Here is a 25,785-nt window from a genome sequence, read left to right as displayed (position 1 = left end):
CAAAATAGAAGATTTGTCTTTTTATTCCTTATATAGTAATTTTTGTTAGAAACTAATCTAAAGTAATTTTTTTAAAAACGTTACATTTTCAGCAGTAAACATTAAGACTATATTTTCATCTGAAGCTAAAAAGTGCAGTGTTTCAAATATAAGTAGGAGTAAACCCACAAACATGGGGTAAACGTCCGTGTATTCCTGTTACAAATACAGTTTACTTTCTTTTTATTTACTAGAGAATTTTCACTCAGATTTTTCACACTTTGAATTATTGTTAGAAGTTTAAACAGACTGAAATAAAGATGAGGGTGTAAATGAGAGCACTGAGAAAAAAGGCAAATGCAATGAGAATATGCAAACTTCCAACAATGCGTAGGAGTGCCTTACTGGCTATATGCTGCCAGACTGAAGACTCAGAACATGGCAGGATCACCAGTGTAGTAGAAAGTGAAAAAGTAGCAGGTGAGTGAGTACTTGTAGTATTGTCACAAAATGCTAAAGGGCAGGTGACACAGGGTTGCCTAGCATTTTATTAAGAAAAGGCCTTGGAGGGCTGACAAAAATTCAGAAGACCTCTTGGAAAACAGGTAGCACCACAGGGTCACTAGTTAATTAAGTTGGAGTCGGGATGCTCATTCAAGAGCTAGCAAAGGAAACCCTTACTGGAGGTCAGTATTTTTCTGTCTAGTAGCTTTGAGGAGAAATTTATCTGCTATGTTTAGGGAATGGCTAGCATGGTGACTACCTGAGAGGTGGAAGGCTGTTTGGTTCAGGGATACTATGAGCCACTAGCTTTGTTTTCCTACAACCAAAGTAGGATCACCTCTATACCAGACCTGACTATATGTGATCCTTAATGTACAGTAGATTTAAAACTATTTCAAGCCAGAGCGATGAATGAGTTTTAAGAGTTTTGAAAAAAATGTTTAACTGACAGGAGAACCACAGATCAGCTTCATGAAAGAGACCGTTACATTTGAGAGGTGAACAAAGGAAATGCTTAGTTCTTGGGAGATGGACCTTCCAGCTAGAAGAGTTTAAGACCTATTTACTCTGTATTTGTTGACAATTACGTTGTATACTATATGTATTTTCCTGTCTTGTTTGTGTTTTATTATTTATCAAATGCATAGTTTCTGACACATTAAGCACTTCAGCATAATTAATGATGTGGAGTGATGCTACAATAGACATTGCCCATATCAGGAATAAAGACGTTCTAGACTTATGGCCTGTTTTTAATTGTTGAGTTAAGCAATTATCTTCAGTTAACTGTCTGCAGTGTGTTTAATTCTGACATATGGGGACTGACTTCATTTTCCAGCATCACCAGAAAAAAAAGATATAGTTTACAGCTACGGTATTTATTCATTACTTACAATACAAATAATGCTCCCTCATCATTGTGTGTAACATCTTTGAACAGGTGAAAGCATAGAAGCACATAGGTAGCCAAAATGGAGACAATTGATGCCTCCTTTCCCTCATGCAAGGTGGCAACTCTTTACATATGATTGTTCAAATATCATATTGTTCTACAGTGTGACCCAAAAAGAAGTACCACATTTCAAACGTTTATTCTACAAAAATACTACAAGATAAAATAAATTTCATTACGACACAAGAAAGGGTGTACAAAATATAAATTTTTTTCACTGTGTTTTAAAAATGATGTCTTCAAGGTGGTGGCCATCATTAGCGATACACTCTACTAGATGATTTCTGAACGCTCACTATTTCATGGGGAATAGTGGTGATTTCGTGTCAAATACGGTTCTTGATGGCTTCAGGGTTTTGGGGTCGATGTGTATATCTTCGACTTGAAATAGTCCCACAAGAAGAAATCACATGCAGCAAGATCAGGTGAACGTGAATGCCACCCGACATTGCCTCACAGGGAGATCAGCTTCCCTAGAAACATCTCCCAGAAAAGTTGCATGGATCTCTGTGCCATATGAGCTGTTGCTCCATCCTGTTGAAACCAGGCATCCACCACCTCCATTTCTTCTAGTTGGGGTCGCAAAAAGTTCCCTAGCATTTCAATGTAACGTTCTGAAGTGACGGTGACCGTTGCTCCCCCTTCCTCAAAAAAATAAGAGCCTACACTGCCAAATTCTGCAATGGCGCACAAAACTGTAATACTCTCACTGTCCAGGAGTCTCTGATGAAGTTCATGAGGGTTGGTTTCAGACCAATAGTGAAAGTTTTGCTTATTTACGTAACCATTCAAATGAATGTGCCTCATTACTGCACATGACGATGGCATCTTGATGAATGGTTTGCAGTATGTTCGCGCACAACTCTCAATGGCTCTCCCAGTCTTTCTCAGTGAGTTCATGCATTAATATCAATTTGCATGGATGGAAATTAAGGTCCTCCTTGCAAAATCCTCCTCAAATACATGTTGGAAATGCCAAAGGCAGAAGCATGTTTGCATACTGAACATCTAGGAGACTGCAAAATTAATTGCAATTGTCATCTTTGGGAGGAATGCTGAAGTGTGTTTGGAAGGCATGTTGCATAGTGATAATGAATTCGTTGTTTTTGAAGAACGTTTCAACAGTGAAAGCATGGTGCGCACCGGACCAAGGCATGTTACCTACTGAAAACTTCAAGGGATCACCTATCAAAGGACCCCCAACCCACTTGGCTGCCTCTATCTCGCGGAATGACCTTGAGAAATGTGGTACTTCATTGGCTCACCCTGTACAAGGATTTTACAGCAACAATCTAACATTTACATTTTTATTCTTATTATCTTTAGCTAGATTTTGGTGACATTAACCCCATAATCTGAGCTTTCTCAAAGCGTCCTTCTTAGATAATTAATTGATGTTGCCACCATTTTAACATGTAAACCTCCCTGTAAAAAAGGAAGAAAAAATGCATTTAGGAACCTTGAGCAAATCAAAGATGAAATAAAACATTAGCTTCTGTATTTTTAAAATATGTTAATTACATAATAAAATACATAAATTAAAATATTAATTTGTTTTTTGTGGAAACTCCACCACAATACCAAATATTGAAAAAAAGAAAAATACTGCAAGTCGATTTACTTAAAAATAAAATAAAACCAAAGTTAAAGACAGTATTTATTTTAAAAAGCCAAATTACTATATTGTCTTCTTTTGAAGTAGAAAAGATGCACTGTTGCCTTTGTAAAGCTACTTTTTTCTGCCTCGGGTATTATTTCATTTGTTTTGGACATTTTGATAACTTAAGGTAGTGCGCCTGTTCTTTTTATCATATGCATATGAAAGTTAAACAAACAGCAGAAAATAATTTTACACTTTTAAGACATCACAAGTATATTGTATCATATGTACATGCTGCATAGGTATAAGTTGTTTTTGTTTGTACCATGGAACACACTGCTGCAATATGGAGCACCATATGAAACATAAACAGAAAGTACAGGCAGGAATCAGTACTATCACTTATCTTATTTTTCATCCAAACTCTTCCCTACCAAGAAGTTTACACAGCAGGTTTTGTGAACATTTATAGTTAAAGTCAATTTGATTTTTTGACCTTTTATCTAAAACTAAAAACTTTAGTTGACTTTTGCTGAAACTAAACAAAAATACTTTTCTTTAGTTTTGTCTCCTAAGTATATACTAAGGTTTTATTTATCAGTGTTGTTATAACTATTCACGCAAATGTTTGTTTATTTTCAGAAAAGCAGTACCTAAAAAGCTCTTTGAATTTAAACATATTCAGTCAGTTATTCAAATGTCTGTTGTCATGTATACAGCAGAGTTTGTTGTACAGCAGGCAATTTTAAAATCCTGTGTTTATACAGTACCTAAAGTATTCACCCTCATGGATGTCTTTACATTTTATTGTTATGCAATATTTAATCAGTGTATTTAACAACCTTTTCTGACACTGTTAAACAGATAAAGACACTTAAATTTTAAAGTGAGTGAAGATCCTTGCAAAATGGTGTCCTGTATATTAATAACAAATGTAAAACACAAAATAGCTGACCCATAAATGTTCACTTCCATTAATATTACACACATAAATCATCACTGATGCATGCAATTAGTTTTAGAAATTACCTAATTAGATAAATGGAGATCACCTGTCAGTAGTCAAGGGGTTTCAGTTTATTTTAGTACTAGCAGGATTACCCGGGAATCTATAACTGGTGAATTTCCCAAATGAAAGAAATAGAACATGTTTTCTGATTCACATTTTATTGTAAGTTCGTCCACTTTGGATTGTGTCTGCTGTGGCGTTTGAGACGCCCTTGAAATAGACTTTTCTCTGGCATCTGAAGTGGACTGTGGAATTGTACATCTTTTTTTCGGTGGCATGGGTATATTCACGTAAAGCAGGAGAATTATAATGTGTTACGTGGTATTACATACAGAATACGCACCACAGTGAGATGAATTTACTTTATACTACGTCGGAAAGTGAACAAATCATAGACATATATAGATAGACGCCGCATTCACTGTGTTGCCCAGTCAACGCGATACGTCAGGGCGTCCGCCTTATTGCGAGTGGTAAATGTGCCATGTAAACTAATACATGTAGACGTGGAAACTGGGTTTTCTGATGAAAAAACAATAACGTTTAAAACAGTATCGTTTACATATAACAGATTTTGGCAAATTGTTTAAATGTAATTATTTATATCCATTTATACACTAATAAAGGCAATTATTAAATAATACTCATAATTATTATTATTATTATTATTAAATAATTCCTCCCATATAAGTAACATTTCGCGGACTGCCTTCTTCCATCTCCGAAATATTTCTAGACTTCGTCCTGTTCTTACGCAACACAGTACTGAAGTATTGATTAATGCCCGAGTCACCTCACGTATAGATTACTGTAATGCTATTCTATCTGGCATCCCACAAAAACTTATCCATCGCTTACAACTTCTTCAAAATTCTGCTGCCTCGATAATAACCTGCTGTTCTAAATCCACTGAACATATTACACCGATTCTCTCTCAGCTTCACTGGCTCCCTGTTAACTACAGAATACAATACAAAATACCGCTCTTAATATTTAAAGCTCTCCAGAACCTCACAGATCTCCTACAGACTGACACCTCTCTCGCTCACTCAGATCCTCATCTGCAGCTCTACTTTCTGTACCACACGTCAGACTCTGTTCTATGGGAGCTCGAGCATCTCTCATAGTGCTCCTGAATTCGGGAATTCTCTTCCGGCTCATATATGTCAGCTCGATTCAATAACACATTTTAAAACTGCCCTTAAAACTTTTCTTTTCAAGCTGGCATACCAATTGTGAATTTTGCAAGGTTACTGGCAGTTATCTTTGTTTGATTGCTAATTATTGATGTTTGAATTATCATTCTCTTGTTTTAATTTTACTAATGTTGTTTAATTTTATTGTAAGGTGACCTTGAGATTATAAGATTATAAAATGGGATTTTCTAATGGCGAAATATAACCAAAAGAATTGTTCAGCAACACCTATGAAATGTAATCCCCTGGGATCTGGTTTGGAGCGTACAGTGGTTTGTACAGTCCCAAGCAGCACATGCGTGAGGCATCTTTATCCATTACTTCACTCCACAGCAGTGCCACTTGCACGACGTTGACGTACGATGGTGCTGGTCATGCGGCATTTAGTAATTCTATATCTATGGTCGACCTTCTCATACTTGGACACTTCCGCCATCTCTTGGCAATTTAAAGAAACATAGTGACTGGGAGCCCGATCGAAGCGGGCTACAGATTCTACGTTTGTGAAATCCATACTCTCTGCAAAGAATTGTTTTTTTAAGTCCTTGAAATGATTTTGTTATTGTGGCACTGATTTGTGCTTAAAATAGACCTTTTTGGCCAATGACCAATGACCGTTGTTAATACCCAGCCGTCATTACTCGTTTGCCAATAGATGTCAGAAGGACGGATGCCAAAACCGAACTGCCCAAAGATAGATTTCAGCGTACCAAGCAAATGGCGATACGTTCTAAATTACTTAACGGTTCCGGAGCTGTCGAAGGGTTTAAGTCAGTCAATGATGTTAGTCCTGGAAAGTTTGCCCCACCAAACCAACGTTCCAAAAACCAACCGAACTTACTGTTATCTGCTCGAACCAACAACAACTTACTATACTCGGCCATCCAGCTGCGTCACTGTAGCATTCGAACATTCTTAGCCAATCATGCAATACTGTGTCAGTGTTTGCCACGTTATGTTCTAACTGCAGAGGCAGAGTCCCATTGCATGGTTCTAACTTGTATTGAGTCGAGGTATTGACACGAACACCATACATACGGGGTATTGACGCGAACACCATACATACGGATACTATCAAATTATATATAAGGATAAACGCATCTGTATGTGGCAGGTTCAACTTGTGGTGAGTCAGTGTCATGGCCTAACCTGTACAACAAAGACAAAATAACACTTGAGACAACTCCATGAATTGGTGATTTAAAAAGCTCAAGTCGGGGGATGGATACAACAAAACATCCAAGTTATTGAATATTCCTTGTAGTCCAGTTAAGTTAATCATCAAGAAATAAAGACAGTATGATACCACAGTAAATCTGCTTAGACTGTGACATCTTCAAGTACTGTTTGGTCGTGCACTAGAAGACTAGTAAAGCAGGCCACCAATATACACATGATAGCTCTAAAGGGGTTACAAGCTACAATGGATGAGGATGGGAATATACCAGCTGTTGCACAGGTGCTACACCGGTCACAGATACATGGGAGAATTGCGAAGAGAAGGCCACTGTTAAAATCGTACGTAACATCTTGACTAGACTTTTTTAGAAGTCAACTGGAAAAAGTTCTATGAGACAAAATTTTACTTTTCGTCATTCGGCTAAACACCATTTTTTTGTGTAAGCCAAACACTGCACCTTATCAGAAATGCACCATCTTCACCGTGAAATATATTGATGGCAGCATCATGCTGTTGGGATGTTTCTCTGCAGCAGGTCCCGGAACAGCAAAATACAGGGAAATCCTACAGGAAAATCTAATGCAGTCTACAATAGACAAACATCCTGAGATAAGATGTGTTTTTCAGCAAGACAACCACACACCAAGCATAAAGCCATAGCTACACAGAACTAGTTTGAAAATAACAATGTTAATGTTCTGCAGTAGCCAAGTCAAGTCCACATCTCTGTCCAATTAAGAACCTGGCAGAGTTTGTGCAGTTTAACAAAAAAGAATGGAGAAACATTGCAGTGTCCAGATGTGCAAAGCTGTTAGAGACCAGAAATGAGGCTGCTAAATTCAGATGTGAAGGAGGTGAATACTTAATAATCAATTATTTATTGTTTTATATTTATAATTAGACTACTATAGGGATCTGTTTTCACTTTGGCATAAATTGTCTTTTTCTATATAAAAAGCCAAATTAAATCCATTGTGATTTAATGTTGTATATTATTAATAAAACACAAAAAATATTTCAGGAGTGAATACATTTTAAGGGCACTATATAAATCTTTGTGATACCACATATAAAAATGAAGTTCGTTTCTCTATAATACAAAAAAGTAAAAACGTTTTGTGTTACTGCTTTCTTTACTTGTCTTATTAGGCTTTGAAGAACTGATGACTCCTGAAGAGAAGACAAAACTGTATAAGGCCATTGGGTATAGTGAAACAGCCATTGACTCCACTCTGCCAAAAGAGGCAAGAAAGTGAATTTAGTTTTAATTTTTTCTCTTATTTCAATAGAGAAGATTAAGTGAACTTGAAAGAGACAATGAAAAAAATTACAGTAGGGATCTACCTATTTGGCATGGATTATTTATTCATATCATATACATAAACGTATTGTCCATATTTTCTATTGAATTGATTTGGACCTACGATGTTATACCTGTGATACCATGCACATATTCAGGTCAGCAGAAAGTAACAAGTATTATAGAGACTATAGTTATATAAGCATTATACAGTAGATTATAGTATAGAGATTATAAATTAAACTACCACCTTAAAGTATGTACAGTGATGCTAGATGGTTTGTGAACCCTTTTCAGATTTCTCCGTTTCTGTAAAAATATGACCTAAAACATGGTCAGATTTTAATACAAGTCCTAAAACTAAATAAAAAGAGCCCAGTTAAACAAATTACATACAAACTTTAACACTTGTTTATTTATTTAACAAGGAAAACAATCCAGTGTTACATTTTTGTGTGTGAAAAAGTATGTGACCCTCTAGGATTATCAGTTCATTTGAAGGGTAAATTAGAGTTGGGTATTTCAATCAGTGAAATCGCAATCAGTTGTGAGGGTGGGAGGTCATGTCCTGTTTAAAGAACATAAATCTAGATCTTCAATATCAACATCTGATCTTCACCACGGGGCGGCACGGTGGCGCAGTGGGTAGCGCTGCTGCCTCGCAGTTGGGAGATCTAGGGACCTGGGTTCGCTTCCCGGGTCCGCCCTGCGTGGAGTTTGCATGTTCTCCCCGTGTCTGCGTGGGTTTCCTCCGGGCGCTCCGGTTTCCTCCCGCAGTCCAAAGACATGCAGGTTAGGTGGATTGGCGATTCTAAATTGGCCCTAGTGTGTGCTTGGTGTGTGGGTGTGTTTGTGTGTGTCCTGCGGTGGGTTGGCACCCTGCCCAGGATTGGTTCCCTGCCTTGTGCCCTGTGTTGGCTGGGATTGGCTCCGGCAGACCCCCGTGACCCTGTGTTCGGATTCAGCGGGTTGGAAAATGGATGGATGGATGGATGGATGGATCTTCACCACACAGGTTTGTGGAAGTTTGTAATGCTTCAATCAAAGGCGATTTCTGAGGATCTCAGAAAAAAGGTGTTGATACTCCCAAGGCTGGAAAAGATTCTAAAACACTTTTTAAAGATTTTGTATTCCACCAGTCCACTGTTGTGCACAAATGGAGGAAATTCAATACTATTTTTACCCTCCCCAGGAGGGGTTGACCAACAAAGGCCACTTCAAGAGGAGGGCATGCAATATGCCAGGAGTTCACAAAGAATCACCATGAGAACATCTAAGATCTAAAGGCCTCATTTATTGGCTAATGTCCTTGGTCATAAGTCCACCAGCAGGAGAACACTGAACAATACTGGTGTGCATGGCAGTGTTGCAAGGAGAAAGGCACAACTTTCGAAGACGAACACTGATGCCCATCTGAAGTTTGCTGAAGATTGCATGGATAAGCCAGAAAGCTATTGTAAGAATGTTATGATGATAGATGATTTTTTGGCTTGAAAGAGAAGTGTTAATGTTTGGAGAAAAGCAAATATTGCCTTCCATCATAAGAACCTTATTTTATTTGTAAAATATGATGGAAACACTATTATGGTTTGTGACTGCTTTACTGTTTGTGGAGCAGTATGGCATACCATCTTTAATGGAAGTTGAATTCTGAATTGTGCCAGCAAATTCTACAGGAAAATAACACAGTATCTGCCTATGATCTGAAGATCAAGAGAAAGTTGGCCCTAAACTTACAAATCATTCTACCAAAGAAATTTCCTGTTTTGGAATGCTGAGTAAAAATCATGGCTGTAATCCTATTGAAACGTTGTACAGTTGTGGCCAAACGTTTTGAGAATGACACAAATATTAATTTTCACAAAGTTTGCTGCCTCAGTTTTTATGACAATTGGATATCCTCCAGAATGTTATGAAGAGTGATCAGATGAATTGCAATTAATCGCAAAGTCTCTCTTTGCCATGAAAATGAGCTTAATCCCAAAAAACCCCATTTCCACTGCTGTTGTAAAAAAGGCTTCAGGGTGCCCAAGAAAGTTCAGCAAGCTGAAGGACCGTTTCTTAAAGTTGATTCAGCTGCATGATTGTGGCACCACCAGTGCAGAGCTTGGTCAGGAATGGCAGCAGGTAGGTGTGAGTGCATCTGCATGCACAGTGAGACGAAGACTTTTGGAGGATGGCCTGGTGTCAACAAGGGCTGCAAAGAAGCCACTTCTCTCCAAGAAAAACATCAGGACAGACTGATATTCTGCAAAAGGTACAGGGATTGGACTGCTGAGGACAGGGGTAAAGTAATTTTCTCAGAATCCCCTTTCCGATTATTTGGGGCATCCGGGGAAAAAAAGAGTCCTGTGTCATGCCATCAGTAAAGCATCCTGAGACCATTCATGTGTGGGGTTGCTTCTCAGCCAAGGGAGCGGGCTCAGTCACAATTTTGCCTAAGAACACAGCCATGAATAAAGAATGATACCAAAACATCCTCTGAGAGCAACTTCTCTCAACCATCCAAGAACAGTTTAGTGATGAACAATGCCTCTTCCAGCATGATGGAGCACCATGCCATAAGGCAAAAGTGATAACTAAGTGGCTCGGGAAACAAAATGTCGAAATTTTGGGTTCATGGCCAGGAAACTCCCCAGACTTTAATCCCATTAAGAACTTGTGGTCAAGCCTCAAGAGCCGGGTAGATAAACAAAACCCCACAAATTCTGACAAACTTGAAATATTGATTATGCAAGAATGGACTGCCATCAGTCAGAATTTAGCCCAGAGGTTTATTGACAGCATGCCAGGGCGAATTGCAGAGGTCTTGAAAAAGAAGGGCCAACACTGCAAATACTGACTCTTTGCTTAAACTTAATGTAATTCTCCATAAAAGCCTTTGAAACTTATGAAATGCTTGTAATTATACTTCAGTATACCGTAGAAACATCAGATGTGTTGATGACTGGTGCCTTCCTGCTGTGATAACGTGTGCTGTGCTGTGCAGAAGAGCTCATCTTAACCTTTTGTCCTCACCCTTCAAGAATGTCTCTGAAACACAAATCTGATGCAAGTGCTGGTGATATAGTAAAGAAGATAAAAACCATCACCATGGAAAATAAAGTAGAAATAATAAAAAGGTCAGAGAGAGGTGAAACTCCATCATTCATTGGCAGAGCACTTGGTTACAGTTGGTCAAAAATAGCATTTATTAAAATAATGTACCTGTTCCAACTTACATACAAATTCAGCTTAAGTACAAACCTATAGTCCCTATCTTGTACATAACCCGGGGACTGCCTGTACAAGTAAAATTTATAGTATTTATTTTATTGGATTCTCTTTATCTAGTTAAAAACTTAGGTAAAAATCTGATCATGTTTAATATCATACTTATATGAAATTTCTAAAGGGTTCAAAAACTTTCTGCCACCACTGTAACCATACATTTTCTTGGGAGAATATTTTAATAGAAAGGAATATGCCAGGTCAACCTATTTTTATAGAAAACGTATTAGTGCTGATGCTACCGTTGTGTCTAAATCCTAAACCTAGTTGTTATCCTTGTGTATCTTTGCATATTCTCCCAGTGTCAGCATAGGTTTTCATTACATTTTACTAAAGACCTGCATGTTAATTTATTTGTTGTCTTTATTGTTCAATATATATTTCTTAGTACTTGTAATGCATTTTTCAAATAAGAGTTATCCTCACTCTGTTAGTTAATTGCAATAAAGAATGTGGGTTTTTACTGCTCTATATTCTTTAAATGTATAGGTCTTTAATCTGTTTAATGTGTAGTGGTAGCTTGCATGTGGAAATAACAAGACTTGTTTTATTTAGAATATTAAAGAAAACAATTATATAAAATGTGTGTTTCATTTTTTTAATGTTTTTACTTTATTTTACAGTTTGAAGCCATGAAAGTGTCTGTCCAGTTAATAAGCATGTCTGTTTCGATTAAAGAGAACAAGAGTAAACCAGACTTACTCAGAGTCGTTGTTATTGATCTGGGAGCACAGTTGACTCAAAGACCTGGTGCACAAGCTGTTAAGTAAGACAGAAATTTATTTAGTATTCACCAAGTAGCCAAACCCTTTTACACTCTTTATTGAGTATATTGTTTAATATCTATCATGTGTATGTGCAATTCTTTCCTTTAAGCCTTTAGACATTCTAATAATGAAGGAACTATTAATTGTTAAAATAATAACTAAATGAAGAAAATAAGGTTATATATAAATTAAATATTCTGGTAAAATGTAAGTAAGCAGATGTTTTAAATCATTCTTAACTTAAGCTATATGTTTTTATGCAACATTTGAATGTGACACGTGACATATTAGGACAAGAAACTTATGCAACTCATATATCTAGGCATAAAGTTAAAAGTTCTGGTATCCTTTGTCCTGTGGTGTCAGGTTGCCAGGACAAAAATGCTAACTGTGACAAAGCATAGGGTAAGTCATCAATGGATTTTTTGGCCTGAGAGAAGGACCACTACACTGGCACTTACAGAACATCTGTATGTTTGTGTGTGTGTGTGTGTCTGTGCGTCACCGTTTCTTGAGGACAGTCTAGAGCTAAAATGGCTGGAGGGACAAATGCCAAACTCGAAATTTAAGCCTGTTATGAGATGATGATGTGCTGATTAGTTTTTGAGCCAAATCGTGTAAGAGAAAAAGGCACTCTAGAAGAACCCTCAAATACTGTAATTCTGCAATTAATTATGAATTCTTGTCAACTGCTATTGTAATGACCTATTTTATGATCAGAAAAATCAGCATCAGAGTGGTAAATAATTACTGAAATGTTATAGAATAGTTTGGGTAATTTGGTTCCTAGGGCAAAAACCCTGCTGATGCTCAAGTCTGAATTTTTTCTGTTTTTTTTCTTTTTGAGTTTGACAAGCATTTGCAGGCTTATTTTGACACCTTTTACTTTATTACCAATGAGTAAGTAACTTCAGATTAAATGATCAATTCTGTCCGACATTTTAAAATTCTGCCTAAATTGGTTGCTTAATCAGTGAATTTTCATTGTATGTGTTAGTCCCCTATTGGTTCTGTCATTTATTTTCCGTCTTTTTTATTCTAGCACTATTGTTTTATTTTGTTAAATGTAACCATCCCTAAACAACCACCACTATAGTCTGAAATTTTGCTGAAAATAAAGCATGTGTGTTAGGCTGTGGACGACACAGTAGAGCAGGGCTATTCAATTACAATTTCAGTTGGTAAGCAAGCCGGTAAACAACAGGTCATGACAAATTTTAAATTAACACAAATTAATGTATTTAAAAACAAGTAATGTTTATTCATTGTTCCCTGTTTACATTCGGTCACATCTAACACAGGCACATCAAAAATGTATAAATAAAACAACAAAAAAGCTATAACTGAACAGAATCTGAGGTAGTAGCAATACTTTGTTTCCATTTTTGAAATAAAAAATAAACATTTTGCTCACATCTGACCCAGGCACATCTCACAAAGTGCATAAAATCAAAAAATTGCACAGTATTAGCAATAACATTTGTTTAACTTTTGAAATATAAGATCCTCGAGATCCTCCATGGAGTATGTGTTAAATGAAAAGAGAAATGGTATGCAAAAATACATGAATACTAGGAGATCGGTGACAATCACACCTTAGTGTGCCACGCCAAATCAGAAGGGACAACTGAATTCCACAGGACAACAATATATTCATAACAGGGGACCTATATGATTGGTAGATGAATTTCAAATGTTTTGCATGCTTACCTTTTGTTTTGATGACCAGTTGCATCATATTCAGCCCTTTGTTCATTATTCTGGCACAAGCGTAACCAGTGTCTCATAGAAATTCACTATTTGGAATACACGGCCATCCCGTCAGCAGCGCAGTGTACTTAGAAATATTTTCCTGTGCACGGCTCCAAGTCTGACATAATTTTTGCCTCAACTCCCTCCCACTCAGTGCATAATATAAACCATCCTTTATGCGGCTCAGGGATATGCAAGGGGAACCCATACTGACGCATATGTTAACAGCACATACTCTCAACAAAAAAAACTGGCCTTTTGCATCTGTTACAATATAATGAGTTTCAAGTTTCAATAATTTCATTTGCCACTGGCAAACTAAGTAGAAATGATAATCACAAAAGCCTATTTTTGGTTGCATTTGATTCCATTTTAGTTGCAGTCTAGAGCCCTGGTGGCCGGTATTTGAATAGGCCTTCCGTAGCACAATGGTACACTACTACAGTAATCCCTCCTCCATCGCGGGGGTTGCGTTCCAGAGCCACCCGCGAAATAAGAAAATCCGCGAAGTAGAAACCAAATGTTTATATGGTTATTTTTATATTGTCATGCTTGGGTCACAGATTTGCGCAGAAAAACAGGAGGTTGTAGAGAGACATGAACATTATTCAAACACTGCAAACAAACATTTGTCTCTTTTTCAAAAGTTTAAACTGTGCTCCATGACAAGACAGAGATGACAGTTCCGTCTCACAATTAAAAGAATGCAAACATATCTTCCTCTTCAAAGGAGTGCTTGTCAGGAGCACAGAATGTCACAGAGATAGAGAGAAAAGCAAACAGATCAATAGGGCTGTTTTTCTTTTAAGTATGTGAAGCACCGCGGCACAAAGCTGTTGAAGGCGGCAGCTCACACCCCCTCAGTCAGGAGCAGACAAAGTGAGACAGAGTTTGTTTTTCAATCAAAAATCAATACGTGCCCTTCGAGCTTTTAAGTATGCGAAGCTCCATGCAGCATGTCGTTTCAGGAAGCAGCTGCACAAAAGATCACAACGTGAAGATAATCTTTCAGCATTTTTAGATGAGCGTCCGTATCGTCTAGGTGTGCGAACAGCCACCCTGCTCAATCCCCCTACGTCAGGATCAGAGAAAGTCAGCGCAAAAGAAAGAGAAAAGTAAGCCGGGTAGCTTCTCAGCCATCTGCCAATAGCGTCCCTTGTATGAAATCAACTGGGCAAACCAACTGAGGAAGCATGTACCAGAAATTAAAAGACCCATTGTCCGCAGAAACCCGCGAAGCAGCGAAAAATCCGCGATATATATTTAAATATGCTTACATATAAAATCCGCGATGGAGTGAAGCCGCGAAAGGCGAAGCGCGATATAGCGAGGGATTACTGTACCTTGCAATAAGAGTCCTTTCTGCATGGAATTTACATGTTCTTGCTATGTCTGCTTGGGTTTCCTCTGGTTATACCAGTTCCCTCCCACTGTCCAAAATATGCAGGTTAGTTGGACTGGCAACACTAAATTGGTCCTAATGTGCATGTATGTGATATGTGTGTGTGTGAGTGTGTTCAGCCTATGATGGACTGATGCCCTGTCCAGGGGATTGTTCCTGCCTTGTGCCCTATACTTGCTGGCTAAGGCTCCAAATATCTACAACCCTGCTTAGGATTAAGTAGTCTTACAGAATGGAATGGTATTTTATTAAGCTGTGCATTATACAGTATGTGAATTTTTCTCATATCTTCATACAGCTTATATTTTATATTTTGCCCCAGCTGTCCATGAGACCAACTACATTAAATCCTTTAGGTCAAAGACTAAAAAATAATAAATAACTTAAGTACATTTATGTTTGATAGAATGACCAGTGGGAGTTGGTGGTTTTTTGGCCTTGGAACCCAAGCAGGGTTTTATTTTTTTGCTGTCCTTCCTGGCCATCTGACCTTAATTTGTTTTCTTTCCTTGCAATTATTTAAGTTTTATTTAAGTTCTGTAATTTGCTTAAGAAGTACTTTGACAACATGCAAGCAGTAATTATACAGAGTAAATGTTTTATTATTAAAAAAAAAAAAAAAAATATGTATCTAATTTCAGTACTCAATATTCACAATCTGTCGTTTCTCTTAATGTGTATATGTCTGCATGTAGTTTTATTTAAATTCCATCTATATATTAAATATGACATTGGTGAATAAGAAATTGTAGAAAAGTACATGCGTGTATGATCCAGAGTGACAAATAGTACACCTTGTTCTGTCTGTACCATTTTTGTATTGTAGATTTTCTTCAAAAATAAGCACATTTGAAGTAATTGGACTAGAGCAGAACAAGACTAGCCCAATGTTGCTATCCCAAAAGACGAAAACGAAGGATCAAGAACTTCTTAGTGTTTTGTTTGAAACCAATCCTCTTGATGAATCTGCAGACCAGAGATTAAGGGTTGAATCACAACCACTGGAAATTGTGTATGATGCTGTAAGTGAGAATTGTTAGCAGTGAAACTGTATTAATTGTTTATAATTATATGTATAATATGAATGTACCAGTGACAAAAAGTATACCACAATATATCTCTATGTGACTTTTTTTTGTACAAGGTTACTCTGAACAGCTTGTCAGAGTTTTTTAGGCCTCCGCAGGATGTACATTTGGATGAGTTGACTTCAGCCACTTTGATGAAGCTGGAAGAGTTTAGAGACAAGACTTCAACAGGTAACAAGGTTAAATAGTTACCATTTTGTCTTTGTTTTTAAAAAGTAAGGAAATTGGAAATTCTTTTAGTCATAAATTGATTTGTATTGTCAGATATTTAATATAGCCAACATGCAAAAATATTAGCAATCAGAAGTAACCGTCTGGTATTTTTAGGACTATGGTATGTAAAAATCATAAAAAACGATTCCATATTGATAAAGAAGAAAGACATTACAGCAGTCATTTACCTTCTATGCAAAAATTGTAGGTTGTTATTTCCCTAAGAATGTTGGATAGGGTGGACTGTAAAAGTAATCTTTTCATGGTATTCTTTGTTTGCTTTTTGATTATATATCTCAAGTAACTGTTAGTTCAGGTAATGCAGTAGTTAAACTGATTTACAGTGTTTACTTGGAAAGTAGTGAAGTCTGAAAAATAAATACATTAATGCATAAATGATTATACAGTATGTAAAATAGAGGCAGCTTTAACTGGTGGACACACAGCTTGACAAAACATGACTTCAACATTATTTTACTTAGATTACAAGTGCACAATATATACAGGTGAATAATAAATAAGTTAAAAATTTTAAACCTTGTTGCGTTATCTATGAAAGTATGATCGAGTAAAAGTGCTACTGAAAAGGATACATTTTATATTGTCTTAATGTGGTGGTGTGGCTGTGGGAGGTCTATAAAATGAATGGGTAACATGTGAGCAAGTGAAATCAGAACTCCTTGTTAATCTTGGCATATCTCAGCATAAAACCAAGGTTGGAAGCAAACTACCAGGTTCTTCTACTCTCAGATGAAAGCCTCCTCTGCTGTTTAGATAAATTTGACCGCTGTAAAAAGCGAACCTTTTTTGGAAAAATATTAATTACTCTTCAAAGAAAACTAAGTACAGTGTTACAGTAGTTAATAATATTTAAATTCTTACAGATGTATTTCATCACTACTAAAGTATTTGCATACAGTACAAACCAATGCCTCCTTAGAGGAGGCAGAGCTGGAGGACCCCGGGAGGGCCCGTCCATATCAGAGGCAGAGGTTGCTGAGGAAGTTAAAAATCTCCAAGGTGGCAGGGCCCCTGGGGTGGATGAGGTTCACCCTGGGTTCCTCAAGGCTCTGGATGTTGTGGGGCTGTCCTGGTTCACATGTCTCTGCAACATCGCATGGACATCGGGGGCAGTGCCTCTGGATTGGCAAATCGGGGTGGTGGTCCCCCTTTTTAAGAAGGGTGACCGGAGGATGTGCTCCAACTATAGGGGGATCACACTCCTCAGCCTCCCTGGTAAGGTCTATTCAGGGGTGCTGGAGAAGAGAGTTTGGCCGATGGTCGAATCTCGGATTCAAGAGGAACAATGTGGATTCCATCCCAGCCGTGGAACACTGGACCAGCTCTACATCCTGGCCACGATCCTGGAGGGGGCATGGGAGTTTGCCCAACCAGTCCACATGTGTTTTGTGGATTTGGAGAAGGCATTCGACCGTGTCCCTCGAAGCATACTGTGGGGTGTGCTCCAAGAGTACGTGGTTCTAGGCTGTTTGTTACGAGCCATTCAGTCCCTGTACAGGAGGAGCAGGAGCTTGGTCCGCATTGCCGGTAATAAGTCAGACTTGTTTCCTGTTGAGGTTGGACTCCGCCAAGGCTGCCCTTTGTCACCGATTCTGTTCATAAGTTTTATGGACAGAATTTCTAGGCACAGCCAAGGAGTGGAGGGGGTATGGTTCAGTGACCTCAGAATCTCATCTCTGCTATTTGCAGATGACGTGGTTCTGTTGGCTTCATCAGACAGTGACCTCCAGCTCTTACTGGAGCAGTTCGCAGCTGAGTGTGAAGTGGCTGGGATGAGAGTCAGCACCTCTAAATCCGAGGCCATGGTTCTCAGCCCGGAAAGGGTGGAATGCTCTCTCTGGGTTGGGAACACATTACAGCCTCAAGTGGAGGAGATCAAGTATCCCGGGGTCTTGTTCACGAGTGAGGGAAGAATGGAGCGGAAGGTCGACAGACGGATCGGTGCGGCATCCGCAGTAATGCGGGCTCTGCAACGGTCTGTCGTGGGGAAGAGAGAGCTGAGCCAAAAGGCGAAGCTGTCGATTTACCAGTTGATCTACGTTCCTGCTCTCACCTATGGCCATGAGCTTTGGGTAGTGACCGAAAGAGCAAGATTGCGGATGCAAGCTGCTGAAATGAGTTTTCTCCACAGGGTGGCTGGACTTTCTCTTAGAGATAGGATGAGGAGTTCAGTTATCCGGGAGAGACTCTTGAGTAGAATCGCTTGAGAGGAGTCAGTTGAGGTGGTTCGGGCATCTGGTCAGGATGCCCCCTGGACGCCTCCCTGGGGGGGTGATTTGGGCATGTCCCACTGGGAGAAGGCCACAGGGCAGACCCAGGACTCACTGGAGGGATTATATCTCCCGGTTGGCTTGGAACGCCTCGGGGTCCTCCTAGAGGAGCTGGAGGAGGTGGCCGGGGAGAGGGCGGTCTGGGCTTCCCTGCTTAGGCTGCTGCCCCCGCAACCCAACCTTGGATAAGTGGTGAATAATGGATGGATGGATGGATGGATGAACTATTGAATATGTCAAAATAAATGTTTTTTTGTTCGTGCTAAATGTTTTTATGGCTTGAATTTGGAACCAGACTACATAGTAATAGCAGAGACCATATACTGTAACTGAATACTATTCAAAGATTCCTTTGAAGTGTACCATACTACTATTAAAATCTGTTCCCGGCAGCTACATGGCTATAAGATATGCTGCTTAAATGTCTTAATAGGACTAAAAAGCAGGTTACAGCGGTTAATATCTGTTGCTACACTTAATGTACAAAGTCTGTAAATAGCAAACCTTCAGCTAGAAAGAAAGATATTTTGTATTTTCACTTTTAAAAATATAGAATGCCTTTTTGTTTGCTGAAACTTTTTAGCTAGCAAAATCTTTGTAAAAAATAATTATTCAAAATGACAAATGAAGAATGCTGAAACAGTTTTCTTAGTCCTGAAAATAGTGCAAAAAGAAGATGCTGCTATTTATTAATTCACCAATATTGTTTCTCTTAATTGCAGGATTAATGTATGTGATAGAAACTCAGAAAGTGTTGGATCTGAAAATCAACCTGAATGCTTCCTACGTTATAATTCCACAGACGGGTTTCTATACTTCTTCTGAAAACCTTCTTATCTTAGACCTTGGACATCTGAAAGTAATTGGTTTTGTGGCTGTTACCACCTAAGTCTATTAGTATTCATATATTTCTATTCTTCTATAGTGCCCTTCATGGAGAAGAGGGAGGTTTAGTCCATTGCAGAATAAGAAGAAATTAATTCAACAACTGTAAAACATTAATCACCTTGCAGTATACAGTATTTACACAAATGTATTTTTTCACAGCAAAGTTAATATGATTTAAAAATTATTGTTATTTTGACATTCAAGGGTCTTAATGCTAGTAAGATTAAGGATAAGACCACCCAGAAAGAGTGGAGATAAAAAGAAAATCCCCTTTCGGTACACATGCAATGGAATTGAGTCATTTTATTAGCCAAGTGCATTTTTTCATACTAAGAATCTGACTTTTGTGGTTGCTTAAATTGACATATGAATGACATTTACATAACCACAACCTTTGGGGGGAGGAGATTCAATCAAATATTAAGTTTGTAGTTCCCACTTTGGGCTCATGATGCTTAAAGTTAAAATATCTCTGGCACAATCCAGTGTCTGGCTACCTGCAAACTAGCCCAAATAACTCAATTGATACAAATATATAATGAATACCTAAATCAAGAGCCCTAAAACAGAGAATCTATAGTAAAGGAATAGGTTTTCAACTTGATATAAATACTGAGAATAAACAAGCGCCTGTTATATTAGCAGGCAAAATATTCTGTGTATCTAAAGTCTGTGCATGTTATAGTAACTTTGGTCAGCCTAAACATTGTAAGGAGGCCTGCATCCCATTATTTCAGGATATGCTTTAGAGTGTAGCTGTTAATGTGGCATTCTATTATGTATAATGTTTGCCATTTAAAGGGAAGCCAATGTATATTGGAGTGAAAAGTTGGATTGCATATTAATTGATTTCCCTTACATTTCTTTCTAAAGGTAAAAAGTAAAAGTCGTAAGGATCTTCCTCAGTTATCCATTGGACATAGCAGTATTGAAGACATTATGTCTCGGGCATATGACAGTTTTGACATACAGCTAAGCAGTGTGCAATTACTTTTTAGCAAGCCAGGTAAGTCTTTAACAGGTATGTTAGAATTGTTGGCAATGAAAATCAAATTTTCTATTTGTTGAATTTGTCAACCTACTAGAATTATGAGAACTTGATTATTTATTCTGATATTACTTAACCTAACAATTTCTTGTAGTTCCTTCATATGTTATCCAAGGGGAAACTGATACATTTTTTTTGTTCAGCAATGACAAATCGGCAAATTGTCAGGGCTATGTTTTGTGAAAATTAAATCCTAAATATTTTTCATTCACAACACTATATTGAGCTTGTCAGTGCATTTGTGTTCCATCATGCTACAAATGGTTGAATATTTTGCTGATTTTGTGGGATAGATAATAAAAAAAGCCTTGAATATGCTCAGGTTTTCAATGACTGGATTTGGTATTCAGCTGCTATATGAAAGTGAGCCTTGTGATAATGGCTTGGGTTTTGGTTTTGGTCTTGCAGCTGACCAGAATAATACAATTTTATTATATTATTGTAGATTCAGACAAACATTCTGTTTTCATTCTGTTCCACTGTTATTGATAGGAAGCATGAATAATAACAGAGACATGCTAGTGTATGAAAAATTTCAGCTTCCATATATTTTAACCTTAAGGTTTAGTGAGGCAGATTGCATGGTAGGATTCATTAAATTAAAGGAGTTTAAGTGGAGTTGGTAGCTTAAAGAGAGCCTCAAATATTGGATGTGGTACATTTTACCAATTTTCATTTAAAACTTTTTAATTTGATTTTTATGGTACATTAGTAGATCATCACTACTGTAAATGCTGCATTTCAAGTATTTTCAATTCTTGTCTTTATTCCTTTTTGACAGATTAAGTTCTAAAGATATGAGTTTTATTTAGTTGACTTTCTCAGCTTGTTGGTTAAAAGTTTTTTTTTTCCCAAAATTGGATCCTCTTTTAATTTTAGTTAATTTTCATTTCATTTAAGTTTATTTATTATATTATTATTATTGGTAGACAAGCTGACTTACAAAGCAAGGAGTTGGTTGGGGCATTTGAACTGTGTGCAATATTATATGTTAAACACAATGCACCACTGCATTTTAATAATAAGTAAAAAGCTTCAAATATCAAACTTTTCTGATCAGAAAAGTCAAAGAGCTTGGAAGATGCTAAATTTTATTGGTGTTTATGAACTCAATGCACAACTGAGGAAAATTTTATTTTAAAAATTATTGATTTGTATGCAAAAAACTAAATTCAAAAGCACAGAGGCTGTAGAATTAAAATCAAAGCAGGCTTAACTGGCCTTAAAGGTCCCTTGTTGAGGAGGATATTTTGCCGTAGTTTCTTCAATTTGCTTATTAAAAATGAAAACCAAGCTTCCAGCCACATCCGGGTAAGAATTTAAGAATGTGAACATCTAAACCTGCATAAAACAAAATGGGGAAAATAATGAATGATTTTATAGTACATGTGTAATTTAGTGTGCTTAAATTAAATCAACATAGAAATTAACACATTAAATGAAATGCATATCAACTTAACATGGTGCAAATGTATCTTTCTAATAGCCAGTGCTGGCAGAAAAAAACTTTAACCCTAGGACAATGAATTAGAATCAACAGGTTAAGAAAATTAATGAATAAAGAAACTGTCATTTTCATATATTATTTTGAAATATTTCAGTGCTTTTTTTACAGTGTGTAAAATGTTTTTTTTTTTTTAATAATCACCATATTTTGATTTGAATTGTCTAAATGATACCTGTAGGCAGCATAGCACTCTGAAATCGGTAAATCGATTCTGAACCGCCCGATTTTTCTGTCAAAATATTGATATCAAAATTGACCATAAATATCAGTTATTGCACCTCTATGGGTAACTGAATATGAACATTTCATATACAACTCTACCTTGTTCTGTTCAACAGAGAAAGTTGATTATACCTCTGCATTGCTTTTACCTTCAATCCTGTTTGTTTGTCATGTTTTAATCTTTAAATATTTTCATATGACATACTGTTACTCAGTTTGTTTTATCACATTTATACTTTTACAAGCCTTCAATTTCTCAAGCAGTTTTCTTATGATGTAGATGAGAATTGGAAGGAAGCTAGAAATCTGAGAAAATCTTCTCTTCATATTTTGGAACCATTGGATCTGAAAGTTGAGTTTAGCAGAGCAATGGTTGCAACAGATTCACGAATGCCAAAGTAAGTGAACGTACAGGGTTAATAAAATTTAAAATTTTTTTGATTTTATTAAGCCTCCAGTAACCTTAGCTTTGTACTTATTTTTTTGTTTAATTTGGATATTATCTTTTACTATGCCATTCAGTGTATTTCTAGATAATTTTGTGTAGAAGTATACATTTTGAGTTTTAGTGTTAAAGATTGATTGCATTTTAAGATATAGCGGGTTGAAAAATAACTGACTGACTGATAACCTGCTTAACTTAAGTACTATTTAAGCACAGTCTTAATATATGATGTTTGTTGTAAACATGATAAAAGAGACATCATGCCTCTCTGTTTTTTAACACATATACTGAAAAACCACATGAGAAGAGACTTGATTAAAACAGTTCCTCCTGCCAGATGTTATGCAAATTGATTTCAAAGTTCTTTTAAACAACCAGAGCAAACAATGTTCCCACAAGATACAAAATACAGATATGCAAGATACAGAAATAGACAACCCAACTGAGATATTGGGGACACCATTTGTAGTTCTGATACACATTTTCCTCTTTGGGAATATTTTTTAAATTCTTAGAAAGCCAGCATCCGCAGTCTATCTTACACATTGGATTAGGCACTGAAATGTGGAATTAAAAAAAATAAGGATATACTCTTATATTAGAAACTGGTTAAAGAGTTGTAATTTCTGTTATCTTTACTCTATGTATTGTTTATTATATGTATTAGAAATTTTTTGTTATGAGTGTGATCATCAATCAGATATAAAAACATGTCTTACTGTTGCAGTAGTTATTTAAATAAATAAATGTAACTATGCCATTTAAACAGGTTCAAGGCTTTTGGGGAGCTTCCTTTGCTATCTTTTTGTATATCTGATGAAAAACTAAGAGGAACACTTGCATTAATAGATAGCATCCCAATGGCAAGCAGCACTCCTCCGGTTTCCCAACCCCAGAATACTCCACAGGTAAATCATTAAGCCCACATAATAATTTTGGTTTCCATCTACTTAGTAGATATTTAATTTTTAAGAAGTATTTATTTTTATACTCCTTTTAAGTATGTATTATTAAATGAGTGTAAGCATTTCCTGGGTGGGCCAAAACATTCCATATTTTTACAAGGCATTTCATTTTTTTGATGGAAAAAAAAAATTGCGGCTTGTAAACAAAAAAAAGATTTGCCAACTGCGTCCAATCAATCTGTGCAGATGTTTCACACTTTTTTCTTTCATCAAAATGAAAGAAACACTCTGAACACGATAATACATCTGTTGTTATTATTTAACAGATTTGTTTTGACTCCCACCAATCAACGTGGCTAATTGCTCATGTATTCATCCCACACGCTTTTCCTTTACATGGACTTGAAAATCAGTTTGTGCTTTGGTTAGATTTGGGACTCTGTTAAGAGTAATGATTTATTTATTTATTTATTTTTAACTTTTTGCCAGTTTTGACCATTTGTTGTATTTTGTTTGTGGTTATCGTTCAGTCTGTGTCTTTTGTTGCAATACTTAGCACTGCTGCCACACTGCTCTGCTCACATTTTTAGCAAAAAAATAATTGTCATTGAGAGAATAAAACTGAATAATAATAAAAAAAAAACAAAAAAACTGCTAACTTTTTCAAGTAGCCAAAATTTACACCGGGTGTTACAGACTCAAATCAAATGCATGTTTTTATTATATTACAGTAATAATAATAGTAGCAGCTCACTACTCAAAACGTGAAGCTCCAAGGATCGCACCGGCAACCTCTCTGCACCATCCAGGAACACGTATTAGTTTTCTATCGATTGACATTTGAGGTTGGGTTTGTACCTCATTAACAGCAACATGTAAATTGAATTTTTTTTTTTTTTTTTACTTTGGTTATATCCTTGAATAAAAGCGCACATGTTTATTTAATATTTGGACTAAAGTCTTCACGCATTATACACTTCTCCCAGCTCACTAATAATGACGTGAACTTTTTGCCTGAGTTGAGCTCTATCAAGAGGGGGAATGGGGTAGCAGGCTGCTTGCTGCTTTTGCTGACTGACACATTTATAAAACAAAAGACGCTGATGGAAAGGTGCGAAGGAATTTATGAGTTTTTTCGTAGGCTTCAGGGATTCTAGTGTTAATAGAAAACTGAAATTCTGTTACATGTAAGTAATCATAAAATATACTTCCTCTTTTAACTTTTCTAGCTGCGTTTGGGGCTGAGGCAATTTTAAATAAAATCACTATTTATTTAACCTGAATAGATTTTTCTCATGTCTTTGATTTTTTTTTTCAGGTTTTGAAGTACCCTGTTACAATGACACCTCAGCTGGAATTGCATAGAGAATCATTAACTAATCTACGATCATCAATTGTTTTTGAGTCAGGTTAGCCATGATTACTAATTTACTTGGCTTTATTTGACCTTTCTTAGTATTATTTTCTATTCAATCAGTCTAGAATTCCAAAGAACTCAAAAACTATTTTGACATCTGATAATTTAAATGTGTGATATTTGTAATGACTTTATGACTGCTTGTAGTAGTAAACCGTTTATACCTATGATTAGATGGATGTTTGTTTCTTTCTTTAACCACTTTCCAGTTGCTTACCAGTTTTATATAATTTAGTGTATCCATATTAGAGTATGATTAGAAGGTCCTTTGTCAACTAAAAAGGTTTCTGCTCAAATGTAATGTTTTGGATATGTCTATCTTACTCTTCTTTTTTTTTTTTGACTGCTTTTGTTAGGAGTCACCACAGTGGGAAATCTGTTTCTATGTGTTCCTGTCCTCTGCATCTTACTCTGTCATGCCAACCACCTGCATATCCTCTCCCACCACATCCATAAATCTCCTTTTAGGCCTTCCTGTTTTATTCTTTCATGGAAGCTCTATCACTAACATCCTTCTCCCAATATACCCAGCATCTCTCCTCTGCACATGTCCAAAACAATGCAATCTCACCTCTCTGGCTTTGTCTCCAAACCATCCAACCTGAGTGGACCTTTTAATGTACTCATTCCTAATCTTGGCCATCCTTGTCACACGCAATGCAAACCTTAACATCTTTAACTCTGCCACCTCCAGCTCTGTCTCCTGTGTTTTTGTCAGTGCCACTGTCTCCAACCCATATAACATAGCTGGTCTCCCTACTGTCTTGTAGATATTCCCTTTCACTCTTTCTGGTACCCGTCTGTCACAAATCCCTCCTGACACTCTTCTCCACCCACTCCACCATGCCTG

The 25,785-nt window shown here is 36.9% G+C and overlaps 1 protein-coding gene across 2 annotated transcripts in view; it reads left to right on the top strand.

The window, feature by feature from the left end:
• vps13a (vacuolar protein sorting 13 homolog A) overlaps nucleotides 1-25,785 on the top strand; it is a 285,577-nt gene that overhangs the window by 87,345 nt on the left and 172,447 nt on the right. For both annotated transcript variants that reach the window (XM_028802445.2, XM_028802446.2), the window contains exons 16-24: nucleotides 7,570-7,664; nucleotides 11,614-11,756; nucleotides 15,738-15,933; nucleotides 16,056-16,170; nucleotides 19,226-19,362; nucleotides 20,265-20,397; nucleotides 22,449-22,566; nucleotides 23,383-23,521; nucleotides 24,837-24,927. In XM_028802445.2, the coding sequence (XP_028658278.1) occupies nucleotides 7,570-7,664; nucleotides 11,614-11,756; nucleotides 15,738-15,933; nucleotides 16,056-16,170; nucleotides 19,226-19,362; nucleotides 20,265-20,397; nucleotides 22,449-22,566; nucleotides 23,383-23,521; nucleotides 24,837-24,927 (1,167 nt within the window). The remainder of the gene's footprint in view (nucleotides 1-7,569; nucleotides 7,665-11,613; nucleotides 11,757-15,737; nucleotides 15,934-16,055; nucleotides 16,171-19,225; nucleotides 19,363-20,264; nucleotides 20,398-22,448; nucleotides 22,567-23,382; nucleotides 23,522-24,836; nucleotides 24,928-25,785) is intronic.

This window comes from Erpetoichthys calabaricus, chromosome 5 (genome assembly GCF_900747795.2).
Source record: "Erpetoichthys calabaricus chromosome 5, fErpCal1.3, whole genome shotgun sequence".
In the NCBI taxonomy this organism is placed as follows: Eukaryota; Metazoa; Chordata; class Cladistia; order Polypteriformes; family Polypteridae; genus Erpetoichthys; species Erpetoichthys calabaricus.
This window is presented reverse-complemented; position numbering and strand designations above follow the sequence as displayed.